The 15,939-nt window shown below is 46.6% G+C and overlaps 1 protein-coding gene across 1 annotated transcript in view; it reads right to left on the bottom strand.

Annotated features, from left to right (window-relative positions):
• Positions 1–4,586: 4,586 nt before the first annotated feature.
• ece2a (endothelin converting enzyme 2a) overlaps positions 4,587–15,939 on the bottom strand; it is a 51,782-nt gene continuing 40,429 nt past the window's right edge. Inside the window, exon 5 of the mRNA XM_068599358.1 lies at positions 4,587–5,255. Within this exon, the coding sequence (XP_068455459.1) occupies positions 4,965–5,255 (291 nt within the window). The 3' untranslated portion in view covers positions 4,587–4,964. The remainder of the gene's footprint in view (positions 5,256–15,939) is intronic.

Raw genomic sequence — 15,939 nt, 5'->3', positions numbered from 1 at the left:
TGTGATTCTTTGGTATGGCTTTTGTCCCAGGACATTTCATTATCCCAATAGGACCAACGTCAGAGCGTCTGCTTCTGAGAATAAACAACACAACAAATCCCCTCAAAACAGCACAGTGGCGATAAAAATAAAGATAAATAAACTTCCTATAAATGTAGTTTCAGCATCAGAAAGCATCTCATTTTGTGGAGCCTTTGGGATGACGTTAAATACTGATCCTTAACTAAAGAGCGATGAACAGTGATCCATCTGTGGAGGTGTTATCAGCTCCGTGCCGACCGACACCATGAACCCATCAAACCACAGAGCACGAGGCTCCACTACCAGACACATGACCATCTTTTAAAGTCTGTACATGCAGCGGCTCAAACAGTAGCTCTAAACAACAACTTCAACTGGCTTTAAATACTGGAAAGACAAGAAAAAACAACAATGCACCAAAACCTTAAAAAAAAGGAGCACAAATGGCAGAAACTGCACATTTTAACCATTTATCTCTTTTTGGTTGTTAGTTTCCACATCAAAAGGTGTAAAGGTTTGAACTGACTGTGCAGCACATCATGTGCATGTATATGACAGTGATCATAGCTATGTGTTATTCTGTTTGCTCAGAAACATACTCGTGTGTGTATGTGGACACATCAGACTTCACAATCTTTTCAAGAACCTCTGGTACCTGCAGAAGTACCCTCTGAGGTACAAGTACCACGGCAGGAAACACCGAGTTAATGACATCAACAGATCTCAGGTGGCAGAAGAGGTGTCCTCTACCGTGCTGCTGTTTGCCAACAGTGTCAGTCAGTTGATATCTCCTCTTCTCCACCTGCAGCACACAAACCGGCACGTCATCGATTAACTCGATAGAAATGAGTTTCCTGGTAATCTCACAATTCAATTCTCCTGGAAACCATGCCATGTGCCATGTTCTCCTCGGTTCCAGTCTCTGCAGTTTACAGTTGGAGAAAAATGTATTATCTATAAAAAGCTGCATGCTGCAGCGGCGCTGCTTTAACACAGATGCTGCACTTCAGTCTAACAACAGAAGAGCAGCAAAGCGTCATGAAGGCAGCGCATCAAGGTCCCATCAGAGAGATTATTGACCGTCTTGATGACACGAGCTGAACGAACACATGGTGCTATCGACCATGTTGTTGTTGTGGATGCTGTGTGTGTGTGTGTGTGTGTGTGTGGCAGTCTGCCGTCATGGGCAATTACTCTTTTCACAGTAATGGGCGGTTCTGAGAGGCTGGAACTGGACTGACATCTTTGGTTCATATTGAACGGTGTCAGCTCTGCTCCCTCTCATGAGTGTGACTGTACACATGGGACTCTAAAAGTAATGAAATCAAGTAATATCCCTTCAGTTTTATACGTTATGGTATAATGCTGCATTCCTTTCAGGCTCAACAATACAGAATATCCTAAATGTGAAATATTTCCAGACAATAGGATGAGAGAATAACAATATGTGTGAAACTCATAAATAGCTTATTCATTCTGGAGTTTGGGCAGGACATTTGTTTTGTGAGGTCACAGACACCACGAGCACCAAAATCTAATCAAATCATTCAAGTTTGGACCAAATTTGGTCCAAACTATTAAAATACACAAACAAGACTTTGCAGTGGATGATTCATATCGCCTGATTACAATGAACCAAGCCGGCGTGATGTCTGGACTCTGATGAAGAGCGCTCAGGTCTTATAGCGCTTCTGAGGCGGTTGAACAATATTTACCCAAACTAAATGATCAATATCAGACTATAAAATGATTTTAAAAAACTCTCTGGAGAGCTTTATATACATCAGGAGCACAGCGTTGTGTTCACACTGCTCTGCTAGTTTACTCAGAGCTGTATAGGACACGTCTCCAGCTTTGGCTAAGGACTTATTATTTGGATCAAATCCTACTAAACATGCATTTAATACAATTGGTTGACAATAACTTATAGGTAGAAATGCAGAATTATCCTTTAAATTCCTTTGTGTGACAACTACTAAAGAGCTGCTACTCCGATGTCATGTAACTTCAGTCATCATTTTGTAACTCTCGGGGTCAGAGGTCAGGTGAGCTGCAGCTGTAGAAACCTTCCCTGCAGAGACGTGTGACCACACAGAGAGAAACAAGCGACACAGATATATGAGCGTTTGTGTGCAAAACAAACACAAAGCTGTGGCGGAAAGCAGTGAATGTCAAGTGTCATCTCTCACATACATGAACACAGACAGCTCAAAGCACGACGCTGGGCTTTGGGGTCAAACTGAGCGCGTGCGGCGAGAACAAAGAGCTTTGATCCGATGCCACTTTCGCCCCATCCTGAGCGGACATCCATTAATATTCCTCCTCCAGTTATATAAGCCTGCCGTACAGTATATTACGCCGCGGTGCCGCCCCGAGGGAGACGGGCGGATACGCAGAGCGGTTGAAAGCAGCGGCAGTTCTTCTCCACACCGCAGCCACTGCAGATTAGTTTCCACCGACGAGGATAAAGCGGGAGATTCCCTCCATCTAATCGACGCTTGTTTGTGCCCTCTTGCTTCAGAGGCGGCTCTTATTTATAGATTTGATATGCAATAAATACATTTGAAAATATCCTTGAGAAGGTGCTAAGTACGCACCTCTGGGAGCATGAGAATTGTCTTTGAAGGGTCTCAACATGGCAACAGCTGAGCCTGTAGCTAAAGGAGCTAACAGCTAAAGGAGCTAACGGCTTAAGGAGCTAACGGCCTAAGGAGCTAATGGCTAATTGAGCTAACAGCACAACGATGAGTAAAAAAACAACGAGAAATGTTATTTGTATCCTTTTTTCCTGTGATGTCATCGTTCACCCATTCATACACTGATAGCAGGAGCTAACATGTCTAATCATGAACACACACGAGGAAGAGACAACTTGGGGTTAAGTGTGCTCACGGACTCTTCGACATGGACTAGCAGAGCTGGGGATTGAACCACCGGTCGCGCTGTCTCTACCACTGAGCCATGGTCGCCTCACGAGGAGAATAGAAAGAAAAGCTGACAATAAGTCGGACTCACTTGGGGTTTAGTTTTAAACCTGTACGCCTGTCTGAGCGCTCGTGTTTCTCACCTCACTGGACGTGTTGTTTTAATATCGCTGCATCCCCAGATATCAATAAATAATGTTGTGAGTACAAAATAATTTACCCATAAACTGAGAACCGTGGTTGTCGGAAACAAGAATTTGCTTTGAGTGTCGCTGCAGTCGGCAGGAGGTTCAATGTGTCATGATACAACACACACAGTGAGGCAGATGTTGGGTTAAAGCACCTTTTGAGTTGCACGAGTCCTCGCGTCTCACACACACACACACACACACACACACAGCAACGCACTCAGGGCCAATCAATGCAGGCGGAGCGGCAAGGTGGAGGAGATAAGTGACAGAGGAAGACAGAGAGAGGAAGGCATTGAGCATGCAGTGGATTAGTGTTGCTGCAGCCCTTGGGCAACAGAGCATGGAGGACAATTAGCAGCAGGAGAGAAAATTATGGCTCTACTATCTCTCACACACACACACACACACACACGAATGCACGGCGCTCTATATTGAATCATAGCCGAAAACACACCGGGATGACTCAGGTGATCAGCGAAAGAAACAAAAAGAATGGTCAAATAAAACGTTTGAGCTGAAGAGAAAGTGACGGAGCTCTTCTTCTGTGAGGCCTCTGTGGTTATGTCACAAACCAGATACCAGCTACGTGTTGCTGCAAAGCACCAGAGCTTGAGATAAAACTGAGTTTGAAGACAACACTTGATGAAACAACCTGCACGTGTGTGAACAGGCAGGACGAGCAGCAGTAGCTGACGGGCTGGCCGGGTCGGCAGTGACTGACGTGGCCACTAACTGGCTGCTGAGGAAGATGGTGGAAAAGATCAAAAAGCTCCAGAAGCTAAAAGACTTTCAGGTAAAAACTGAAGTTAAACAAACTGCAGTCGCACCGGCAGAAAGTCGTGGAACGAACAGAGAGACGTCTGAAAAATCATGCACCTTCACCCCTCCAGCCCTCCACCCCGTCGTCTAAAAATAGGCAGTAATTAGATCTCAGTGGGGAATTAAAAATAAATGATTTCTACTTTATCAATGTGGTCGCCCCTGCAGTCACAAGCCCTCCCGTCTGCGTGCCTCTCGCTCTCCTTCAGGTCTAAATTTAAGCGGCGGGACGCGAGACTCGGCTCATGTTCCTGCAACAAATAACCCGCAGGAGTGAGTTGCAGACTCGGTCCAGACGACACACAAGGAGAGAATGTGGACCGACACATGATTGTGTTGTGTATTTTTTAAACTATTATCTGTATTTGTCGTGACATTAAAAGTCAGTTTAGGCAAATATGTTTTTTTCATGCACGTAGGTGACTTTTTATAAAAAACACTCGGTCACACACACACACACACACACACACACACACACACACACACACACACACACACACACACACACACACACCACTGTTGTGTGTGTTTTAATCAATAAGTGAATTAGATGTGTTGCACAACAGATATGTTCACTTTGATTAATTGATTATTTGACACATACATTTTGTAAACATTTCTCTCTGTAAACATAAATAATAATAACACACTTTCTTTTAAATCATCTCAAACATGATTTTTATTCTACTTTTTCCAATTCTTCTTTGGAAATGTGACAATAATCCTGCATCCACCTCATATCTGGATGAATATTTGGCCCCAATTTGCTGTAAAGTGTGTTATTTGTATTGTTGCATAGTCTGAATCCTGTACAAAACGTCTAAAATCCTCAAACATATCTATATTTACATTTACGCCGAACATAAACCGCAGCTAAAAATACACAGCAGTTGATTCTCACAAACCGACGTCGCTGTAAGAAGTGTGTGACACGAAGCGGTCCTCGTGTGTGTGATCATGGGGAGGTTCGAGTCAGAGCTTACCCATAACTCTCAGGGTTAAAGTGTCGCTAGCAGTCAATGTTAAACAGGAAGTCTTCCTCGTCTTCACTCAGCGTTGTGACCACCGTGGTGGGCGGCGCGTTGGCGTCCTCCAGGAGCTTTTTCTCCAGCGCTGCGTCTTCTGGGCTGAGCGGCTCTCCTTTGGTCATCACGTACACAAAGTATTCGAAGCCGTCTCCGTAGCCGTACTTCCTGACGGACCAGTCGTACTCTGAGCGAGCGTAGAGGCGTTTCCTGAGCAGCGGCGAGGCGAAGGTCACGGAGACGAACCGTCCTCCGGGCTTCAAGCAGCGTCTCACCTGGAGGAAGAAGAAGAGGAAGGAGAGGAAGCGAATCAGGAGACTGAACCAGGTTTTATCTCACACCGTCATTCCCCCAAAAAGCCTCCTGGAGCGTCAATAAGACACCTTTCTGGAAAGATTAGGACCTAAAGAATCAGAATCTGCAAGAAAAATCACAATAAAACAAAGTCTTGGCCTGTTAGGAAGGAGTTTCAGTCAAGAAACTGTGTCGTTCGGTTTAAAAAATGGAAAAATATTACGATCTGATGAAACCGTGTGAACACTGTGAGGCCCCGCTGCATGAATTATTGTTGTTGTGGGTCCATCAACACTCCAGTGTGCTCATCCTGCGTGTGAGATGCACGTGTGCATCAGGGCACGGTCACGCTTCAGAGAGCTGCAGCGCTCAGGCAAATAAGAGTGCAAACACACACACACACACACACACACACAAAATGTGAAAATTGACACAAACACATGCATGCAGAGACACATTCAGTTTGACTCTGGGAGTTTCTGCAGAGAGATAAGTGTGTTCATGCATCAAACATGTAGACACACACACACGTTGTGCGAATGCATCACTAGAAAACGAACATGAGCAGAGAAGTGATGACTTCCAACACCTCACTGTGCTGTATGCATGTGGTGCAGTGAGACATGGATGGCTGCACTTTGAAGGCAACGGAACTTATACCTGAAGCTCACAGGTGACTGAATGAATGCTTGATAATGTCCTCTAGGACGCAGTAGCTGTGGTCTATGAAGCTCCTGCTGCTCCGCCCCATAAAATGAGTGTTTTTCGAGCTCACAGAATAAGCTTCCTGCTGCCTGCACCACACGGCCACCGTATCTGTTTCTGCATGTGCAACATACAGAAGATGCAACACGGCGCAGAAGTTGTTGAGGCATGTTGTACTGCTTTCGACAGCGCTAAGCTAACTGTTATGTTTGTGCTAAAATGGCCCAACGAGTCCTCTCCCTTCCTTGATATCGAACCACGCAGTTTATGTGTGCTGTAAAACAGAAAATATGCAGCTAGAAAAAGGCAACAATGCCAAGTAGAACTGCAGAAATTGATTTATTTTTTCCCCTTTTGATGAGCACATCTTTCCCTTTTCCTTTAAAAAATACATGATGACAGTTTCTCTCAGAGGTCCGGGTGCTGGAACGACATCAAAGCCAAGGTGCAGCACAGGTGGAGTCCTTTGGTGAGTCAGCAGACCGAAGTGGGCGTGAACATCCTCCTGACCTCCCCCTTCAGCCATTATGCATGACACTGAGCCGTGTGGGTGCACTCTTCGTCACCGCGGCCTGCAGGACGAGCGTCGCCGCAACTCAACACGACGCCCAACGACAGCAAACGGCTCGGCCGCGACCGCCGCGGTGTGTGAGCGGCTCCAACAGCACATCCTGGTATTTGAGGACATTTTTAAACCAGCTGACACAGACATCAGCCTCCATCCCACATCACGGGTTCCTCAGGATACATTACTGACCGAGATTCTCACGCTCAAGTGTGTGTGTGTGTGTGTGTGGTGAGTCACATTCATACAAATCCTGCGTGCATATATCAGCATGTGTACTACGACAACAGCTCATCCACCCACCCGTCAGCGGTGGCATCATGATGAAGGAGCCACAGTGGCAGGCTTCTTCAGGTGCAGGAAAACAAGTGTTTATCTTAAAACGTACCGAGTGTAGAGTCTCTGACTGAATCAACAGGTCACTGCTGCTTCACCCGAGCACCGCAGGCAGGAAACAGCATCCTGAGACTCAGGAGTCAGTTTTCAAACCCCCAACTCTCAGTCCGACACCTGTAAGCTGATCCTCAGTGGGCCACTGGGCTTCTCCGAGGAAAACCCCACTGGGAGCGCTCATCTTCACACACTCACACGCCACTGAAAGCATTCCTCAACATACACACAACATGATGCACTCAAACACACACACACACACACACGTTGCATCATGGCCTTTCCTGAATTATTCAGTGTGGTGTCAGAGCGACTCGACCCGTCGCGAGTGAACTGCAACGAAGAGGGAACATGAGACCATGAGAACATGAGGTCAGATCCACACCAGGGAGTCCAGGTAACCCCGCCGCCATTTTATTATATCAGGTCAACACCTTTGTAATGTCAATTATTATATTGATGCAAATCAGAGTGATACTTTTGATCCTGAAGAAGAAGAAGAAGAAGAAGAAGAAGAAGAAAATGGACTTTCATTACCTCACAAATCTAATGTGAATCAAATTCTTTATTTAATCTTTAACAGCCCATCGAAAAGTTTTTAAAAAACAACACAAAAGATGTAGCAGAGTCATACTGTATGTTGAAACTTGACAAATGGAAAAATGCAAAAATCAAATGCAACAAATAAAACCTCTCACTCTGATCAGATCACAAGACAGAATCTCTAACGACGCCTTGACTGTGACAACGTCTCCGACATGATGTGTGACCCACACAGGAGGAGACAACAGCCTCATGGACACACACACACACACACACACGTGAAAGTGAAAGGAACGATGTCAGCGACGTCATGATGATGTCATGGTCGTCGTTCCATAAGTCACGTTGAGGACGGCGGCGCAGCGTCCAGCGTGTCGTCTGCTGTGTGTCTCCATCGATACACAACATAACTCTGTGATCAGCATCACGACATCGCTAAAGACAAAACACACGGTTCAGTCCTTCCTGCCGTTCAACGTGTTTCATCCAAAACGTGGGAGAATCAACAAAAACTGTGTTTGCCCACGAAGAAGTTCTTGTTGTTTGTGTTATTTATTGCCCCTTCTGAACCAATGATGAAGGCTTTACAGTGTGGGGGACGATTAGTGAGAGGCACGCAGAGGTGGATCCTCCACGTGCATGTGTGTGCGTGTGTGTGTGTGTGCGTGTGCGTGTGTGTGTGTGTGCACCCACCTCCCTGTGGGCGAGGCAGAGCTCATCAGTGGGAAGAGACAACAACAGAGTGCTATCGCCGGTCAACAGACTTATATGGACCACAGCCCACTGTCCTAAAGACACACACACACACACACACACACACACACACACATGGCTGGGCAGCCCCATAACATGCACATAATGACAAATACTTAAAGTGGGGCAGAGACAAGCGGGATGAGGTGTGGACTTTTTATTCAGGTCATATTTTAGTCGATGGATTCTTTGGTTGTTTGCGTCGCCGCTCCTCCCGCTAACCTTTTTATTTTTTAATTTTAACGTACACATGCACTGCAACCAGACACGTGGATGGCGACCAACACGGAGATGGCTTGAGGAAACAGATGAGTGATGAGTGAGCGGGTGAGAGGAAGGAGGAAGAGGGGTGGTGAGAGAGTGAAGATGGAGGGAGGAGAGAACGAGGGCTCAACGCCGGCCTCCTCACAAAGCAGAGCTGCTCGTCCCTCCAGGGGTGCAACAGCCTGCTTTGCTTCCTCCCATCCCTACTTCATCCCTTATTTTATCTTCCTCCTCCTCCTCCTCTTCCTCCAAGCTCCTTCCTTCAAGAGCCAAATGTGCAAACGCCACGAGGCACCATCTGCCCTGGAGAAGGAGGAGTGTCTCCCTCTGCAACATGCTTTACAAACCAAAACAATCATTAGGAAGTAGTACATCTACGTGACGATCGCAGTGTTTCTGCGCCGCGGCGCTCCGTATGCACGAGAGCAAAACACAACGTGACAAACACGCATCGTCGTGATCACACTTATTCTTTTGTGCAGACACACAATCCCACCGGATTCACAGAACTTGGCTCGGTGACGGATAGCAGGGAAACCGTGAGATGTCGGATTCCCTCTTTCCCGCCCGGCCTCCTCTGTTCTCCGCCTTCATCCTCTAAAATTCCTCCTGTCCTCGTACCCCATCACCTCCGCCCGACCGCTGCACGGATGAATTATACATCAAACACCTTTTCTCATCTCTCCCTCAACATCTCTCCATCCTCGTCTCGCCTGCGCTCCGGTTAACGCGGCGACGCCGATTCAAAATGCAGATTTCTCGGCTTGTTTGTTCTGATATAAATCGGTGTGTGTGTGTGTGTGTGTGTGTGTGGGCTCGCGGAGGCTCGTAGGAAGACGACAACATCCCGGCGTTCGAGCCGGCGCAGCATCCCCTCCCCGCTCGCACCTCCCGTTGTCATGGAGACAAAAGTTTAGCGCCGGTCACGGTAGCGTATGTAGGTCAGAGCGAGACGCCTCTTCCACGCAGGAACGCCAGGCAGCGGCGCCGCGGCGGCAGCTCACGCCGTCGTTAGGCGAAGACATTGCCAGGAAGTTTGGATAACGAGCAGCGCTGATAAGAGAACACACACACACACACACACACACACACACACACACACACACTGGGTGTTCACAGTGGGAATAGACAACATTTCACTGGGACTTGAGGCGCTTCAGTCTGCAGACAGAAGACTCGCTCCGTCGCCCAATCAGCAGCTTGACTTTAGGTGAATGCCTGTGAATGTCTGTGATCTGGGCCGTCTGCTTATTAAACACTAATATTTTATATATTTTTTATATTATATTATTATATTATATTATATTATATATATTTTATATTACTAATATCTTCTGGTAATTATTAATAGTCCAGTGTGTAAGATTGGAGGGGAGAGCGTGTTTAATATCATGTAGCTGCACACCGGAGCTCCCTTTGGATGCTTTAGTGTTGACACAAAGTCTGTGACTTTCTACCACAAACGTTGCACAGAAGGTTGTGACGTTTAAAAGTCCAGATGAATAGCAGTGAAAGGCACAGACATAAAGATATGTGTCGGTTGTGTTATGGACCATGAAGTAAGAGCACACATTCAATGTCAAAAAGAACTGAAAGCTTTGGTTTTTGAAATGAGGAAAACTCTTCAGGCACATTTTCAAAACGGTGTCCATGCTGTGAGATGTGATGTTAGTGTGTGTGTGTGTGTGTGTGTGTGTGTGTATGTGTGTGTGTGTGTGTGTGTGTGCGCGTGGACCCCTGTCTCCACGTTGAGTTGCCACACTCTCCCCTCGTGGCAATCTGGCACGCCGAGCTAAAATTAAAACCTCCCTTTCTTGCCTTTTCATATCAAAAAAAAAAATCAGAAAATAAATGTGTCTCTGGCTTTTATCTCTGCTTTCTTCTTCATCTCTCTCCCACTCCCTCTCTCAGCCTCCTCACCCTTTCTGCCTTCCCTTTCCATCGGGGACCAGAAAGAGGTTGGCTTTAATTACTGCACTTCTTTTCACACCGGCGGAGAAAGACAGAGACACACTTCAGACGCCCACACCCGCCCACCGCCGCGCTCCCAGCATCCTCGCACTGCTTTTAACGCCTGCACTCACAAACCTGTGTGTGTGTGTGTGTGTGTGTGTGTGTAGAAACTTTCCTCATCCACAGTCACTCCTTGATAGCAGTCACAGATAAAGAAAAGCAGCGTTTTAATTCAGCCATGTTCGCTGTTCTTGGTGCAGTGATGATGAAACGATGATGCAGACTTTGTGAAGCTCTTTTTGTCCCGGATGGGACGGCTCAGACTCCGCCAACGTGTAATTAATAAACTCATCTGCCTTTCTTTTTTTTTTTTTAAATGGTTAAAACCGCAGAGAAACTGGAGCAAACCGTGAGCAGCTGGTACGGCGACACGTTTGGCTTCGATGTGTGAGGACTGACAGGAGGGAGGGCGTCCACCTCTCGTCGGTCGCTCCCTTCTGCTCCCTCTGCGCCTCCTTTTCCTCCATCGCTAAATCAAATGCTATCCTTTTAAAGCCCAGGACACTTATTACACTTATCAAGCGCTTGCTTGCACTTCTGTGTAATTATCCATTAGGTTATTGTGGGCAGGCTGGCGTCAGTTGTAATGACTTTATTGCAGCGCTTCTCTGTTTAGCAACACTTGCTGCTCACAACTTAAAGCGCCGCTAACGCTGTGCTACTTTATGGGATTAGTTTGTTTTTTTTAGCCATAAACAACAGGACAATGCATATTTTAACTTCTTGGAACGGAAGGAACAAAGTCAATCAATAGAGATGGACATTACGGACGGATGCAAGAGCCAAAACATAAACAGCTACTTCAATAAAGTCTCGGCTTGGCGAGTCGGAAGATGAAGCGAAGGTAGATGAAGGGAGACGAGAAGCAGAGGAGGAGGAAGGAGGCAGGATGGGAGGGACGATGGGCAGTGTGTCTGGCTGCTGGAGGTCTCCTGTGGGATGGAGACGGGGGACCGGACAGCCGGGTGGAGCTTCCAGTGGCACACTAACACAGAGTCTAACACCGCATAAACCCTTCACCTCGTTACCTTCCTCTCTGCAACCGAGCCGTGTCTCTGAGCGGCTCTTTCCCCTCAGAGACCACTCGGTGACTCATCCCGCGACGGAGGAAACGTGCGTTTCCTTTGCTTCCCCTCGCTGGCTCGACCGATCAAAAAGAAACCGAGCGTCCTCTCGTCGCGAGGAGGAGCATTTGACTCCAGAGCGCGGCAGCTAAATCTGTCTTTACTGCTGTCAGAGGAGGTGCAGTCCGGCCCGCTGAGGGAGAGCAATGCATCGTGGGATGCTCGTCACACAATATAACAGTGACAGGTTAATGTGAGATGGGTCAGAGGTCACTGGGACCTCGACTGGTCCTTCACTGGTTCTCATACAGCACTGGTTACACGGCCTGGTTGTGGCTGCTCCTGTGACACCGAGCTGGTTTTCAGGCGTCACTTTGGTTTTGCTGAATAACAGTGAAACTATTTACTGGGTGACTATGGAGAGAAGAACTAGAGATAGAAAACATTTTTTGTACAGCATCGCTGCAGACGTGGGCGGGCCAGTTTCCATAACAACCTGACAAAAAAAAAAAAGAAGATATAAAAAATAAACAACTTTAGCTAATTTATTCTTGAAGTTTGGGTGCAAGAAAGCAAGTCTGCTCATGTGTATCGGTGCAGCTGATGCACATCACATACGACTGCAGCCTCAGTGGATTGTCGGGGTCATTTATGAGCAATACGAGCCCAAAATGTGAGCAACAGTGTGTGTGTGTGTGTGATGGCGCAACACAACATGAGCCATTCGTGTCAAAGGATGCAGTGGTTGTCTGGAGGGGTAAGGACTCACAACCTTAACACAACGGTTGCAGCAATGTGAAGTACACATGAGTTGCATCACGTTGGCTAAAACAACCGCAGGTTTGATCCATTAAAAGCTTCATCTCTAAGTGGTGGGGTGAGACCTGTCCACCATCTGGGCGACACTGCGATTCACTGCTAACTCTGTGCCGTGCGACACGGCGCTCTCTCTCTCTCTTTTCCTCTCCAGTTACGCCGCCAACATTATGAAGCAGCTCTCGTTCTGCACACAAAAGTAGGCCGAGACTCATTAAATACCAGATCATCAAACTGCTCTTTAACTCTGCTTCTGACTGTCTCATTACACAGCGAGCGTGAGCGGCTTCGCAGTCAGACCTGCAGACTCGGGGGAGCAAGCGATGGGTTCCAGCCCAGTGCAGTGTGACTGTACTGTAAGGGAGGGAGGAAGGGAGGGAAGGAAGGAAGGGAGGGAGCGAGGGAGGAACTTGATCCACATTAAAGCAGCGAGGGCTTCAGAGCACGAGGGCGGCAGAAAACGCGAGTCGTCTGAAGTGCAGACGATAAACTCGAAGTGAGATTATTTACTGGGATTACTGGACACCATCGCCTGTTAGCGCAGGACAACTTATTCCATCATCGTTTATATTGACGCAGAGTTGTGTAATTCTCAGCAGAGCTCCTCCCACTCAGAGCAATCAAAACATCTGTGTGGGTGTGCAGGTACAAATTCATTTTCCTTTACTTAACGGAGGGATATTAAAATCTGGCCAAAACACAGCCGGCAACTCCGTTTAATAGATATTAATGTGTCCCTGGAGTTGCACCAGCAACCCAAGGTGCAGCAGCAACAACAGCGCTGTGGCTAGTTTATGATTAAATACAAATGCAAATGTATAAAACAGTAACACAATCAGCATTTCATTCACACGACCTTCTGTCTGAAAGAGGTCATCAGAAAGTCCTGAGGTTCTAGCTGCTACGTGACGCTAGCTTCACTGACCAATCACAGCGCATGTAAATGGTCACATGGGCCCAGTGACCAATCACACGCCAGAGATTTTAGAAAAGTGTTTCATGTATTTTAGCTAGGCTGCTCTGTCATAGAGGAAGAGAGGTGACCTGTGATTGGATAAAACAAGAGGCCTGAAGGAGCAGATAAAGCAGCTGGGACATGAGAAAATAAGCTAATAGGGACAAATAATTATACATCATTTTGAATTATAAAATAGCTATAACTCTGTGGTTCTGTTCACGTCACCACAGAAGGATCAGAAGGATCAGAAGGCCCTGACGGCCGCCGCCGCAGTAAATACAGCCGGAGTAGCACGTCATGTGATCACGATGGATGAAATGGAGGCGAGGCGTTCAGGGCACGCTGGGATCCCCACGCTGATTGACTGGCGAGCTGTTGCAGCTCCGAGGTGTTTTCCTGCTTCCACCTGGTTGGTCTGAGCTCCCGCAGCGAGCGGAGAGCAGCCGTCACTGGAGGAGAGGATGCTGAAGTGACTGGAGAGCGACTGAGTCACCCACAATGAGGCTTTAATACATATTTAACAGTCAGAGGAATTCCCTGTCTGTTCAGGACCGATAGCAGACGGCCCGAAATAACTAATTATGACCAAAATACACAGTATCTGTGGCCTTGTGCTAAAATCCAGTAAAATATCAGTTGCGGTGTGTAAACCTGTGATGGAAAGTGTAGACAACTCAGTTAATAGACTGACATGTGTAACGTCATTTTATCAGATATACCTTTAACATTACTGACTGCATGTTAGCCTGATTTCTATGGACAGTGATGACAAACAACATCAAGAGAGCTTTTCCCAGAGCCGATCCCAAAGGGGACAAAACCAATCCCTCCGCATCTTGCCATCGGCATCAAAGCTGCAGCGAGTAACGCGCTGCACATCAAAGAAACAACTCCACCAAAAGAAAATTAAAATCATCAACGGCCTACGAGCTGAGCAACTAAAAACGACTGAAAAAAAAATGCAATCGAACTCGTTCCTCGTACTGTTTCTGTCTCATCCAGCGAATAAACCACAACAACGGAGCTAATGCTAACTGAGCCGCTTTGTTCAAGCTTAAAATGTCACATGCAATCCAACATTCACTTGAATTGGACCCTCAGTTACTATTATTTTTGCGATGTCAGCAGATCCTGTAGGCAGAATTTGCCGCTTGTGGACGGCGTCTGGTCACCGGACTCCAGCATCCTCTGATATTAAGATGATTTAACTTTCCATGCTGTACGAGCTTTTACTGACTCATCCGTGCAGCTAATTTTGCACGATAGCACAACAAAAAGTAATAAAAAGTAATAGTGGCAGCGAGAGCCGGCGGCAGGAGTAACGCGGTCGCTCCATCACTCTGTCGCACCTTCTGCTGGTTTGTGCTTATCTGTCACTCTTCTCTCTCTCTCTCTCTCTCCGTTGGATCGAGGACGGGGCGAGCGACTCCGATTCCCAGAAGCTGTGATTGTTTTGTGAAAGATTCAACGCGGCCCCCGGCTGTTGTTTTTCATAATTAAGTATTGGAGCAATAATAATCTGGCTACGAGCAAAACCCACAGCAGACGTTCGCAAATAATCCTAACTTTCATATCCGTACTGTACATGTCAGAGCAAACACATACAGCAGCATGATGACGGTTCTAAACACCTCCTTTATGAGGAGGTCTGTCTTCTCTTCTCTCTTTCCTTCTCGTCTATTTCTACATTTAAAGTGACATTAAAGCAGAGGCCATTTTTGTTGCTTCTTCCTGTGTCGGTGCATCATTTGGCAGCTGGTGCAGCCGCATGAGAAACCCTCGATGTCTCTGTGAACGAGGTGGAGGCTCAGAGAGACAGAGAGGAAGTGAAGACTTCATCGGAGAGAAGAGAGAGAGAGATGGAGGAAAGAGAGAGAGATGGAGGAAAGAGAGAGAGATGGAGGAAAGAGAGAGAGATGGAGGAAAGAGAGAGAGATGGAGGAAAGAGAGAGAGATGGAGGAAAGAGAGAGATGGAGGAAAGAGAGAGAGATGGAGGAAAGAGAGAGAGAGATGGAGGAAAGAGAGAGAGAGAGATGGAGGAAAGAAAGAGATGGAGGAAGAGAAATATCACAGCACGGACATGTTGGAAGTCTGCAAGTGGGTCAGCATTTCAGAGATTTGATGTTTTGTGTTAACAGGTGAACACAACGGGCATGAATTAACCTTTCAGACACTGTATTATTGTATTAATGTATTAATATATTAATGTGTTAATGAATTAATGGAGAACCTTGAACGTACGACTGACTGATGCAAAACCTCCACATCTCTAGATTTACCTTTTAATATTTGGAGGCTGATGAGACTTTAGAGGTTAAAATGACATAAATATTTATAAAGTTTATTCAAGTTGCATGAACGTAAACATCCCATAATAATATAATATTAATATAATAATCATTTCTCTGAAGGTTTGAAAACAGAAGCTGCAGTTTCGTCTGTTTTCTGGGAAACAGAAAAGACGAAACTAACTTTTCCTCCTCGACACCTTTCCTCAGCCGGAGGATGGAAAGCACTGCCACCTAGTTTCCATGGTAACCTGTTGCTATGGAAACAGGCGCTGGAACAGACGAGAGAGAGAGAGAGGTGAGGA

Source organism: Clinocottus analis, unplaced genomic scaffold, assembly GCF_023055335.1.
Source record: "Clinocottus analis isolate CAN_PGR_092001 unplaced genomic scaffold, fCliAna1.0.p SCAF_11, whole genome shotgun sequence".
Classification (NCBI taxonomy): Eukaryota; Metazoa; Chordata; class Actinopteri; order Perciformes; family Cottidae; genus Clinocottus; species Clinocottus analis.
Note: the sequence above shows the minus strand (reverse complement) of the source record. Positions and strands in the feature narration are given on the sequence as shown.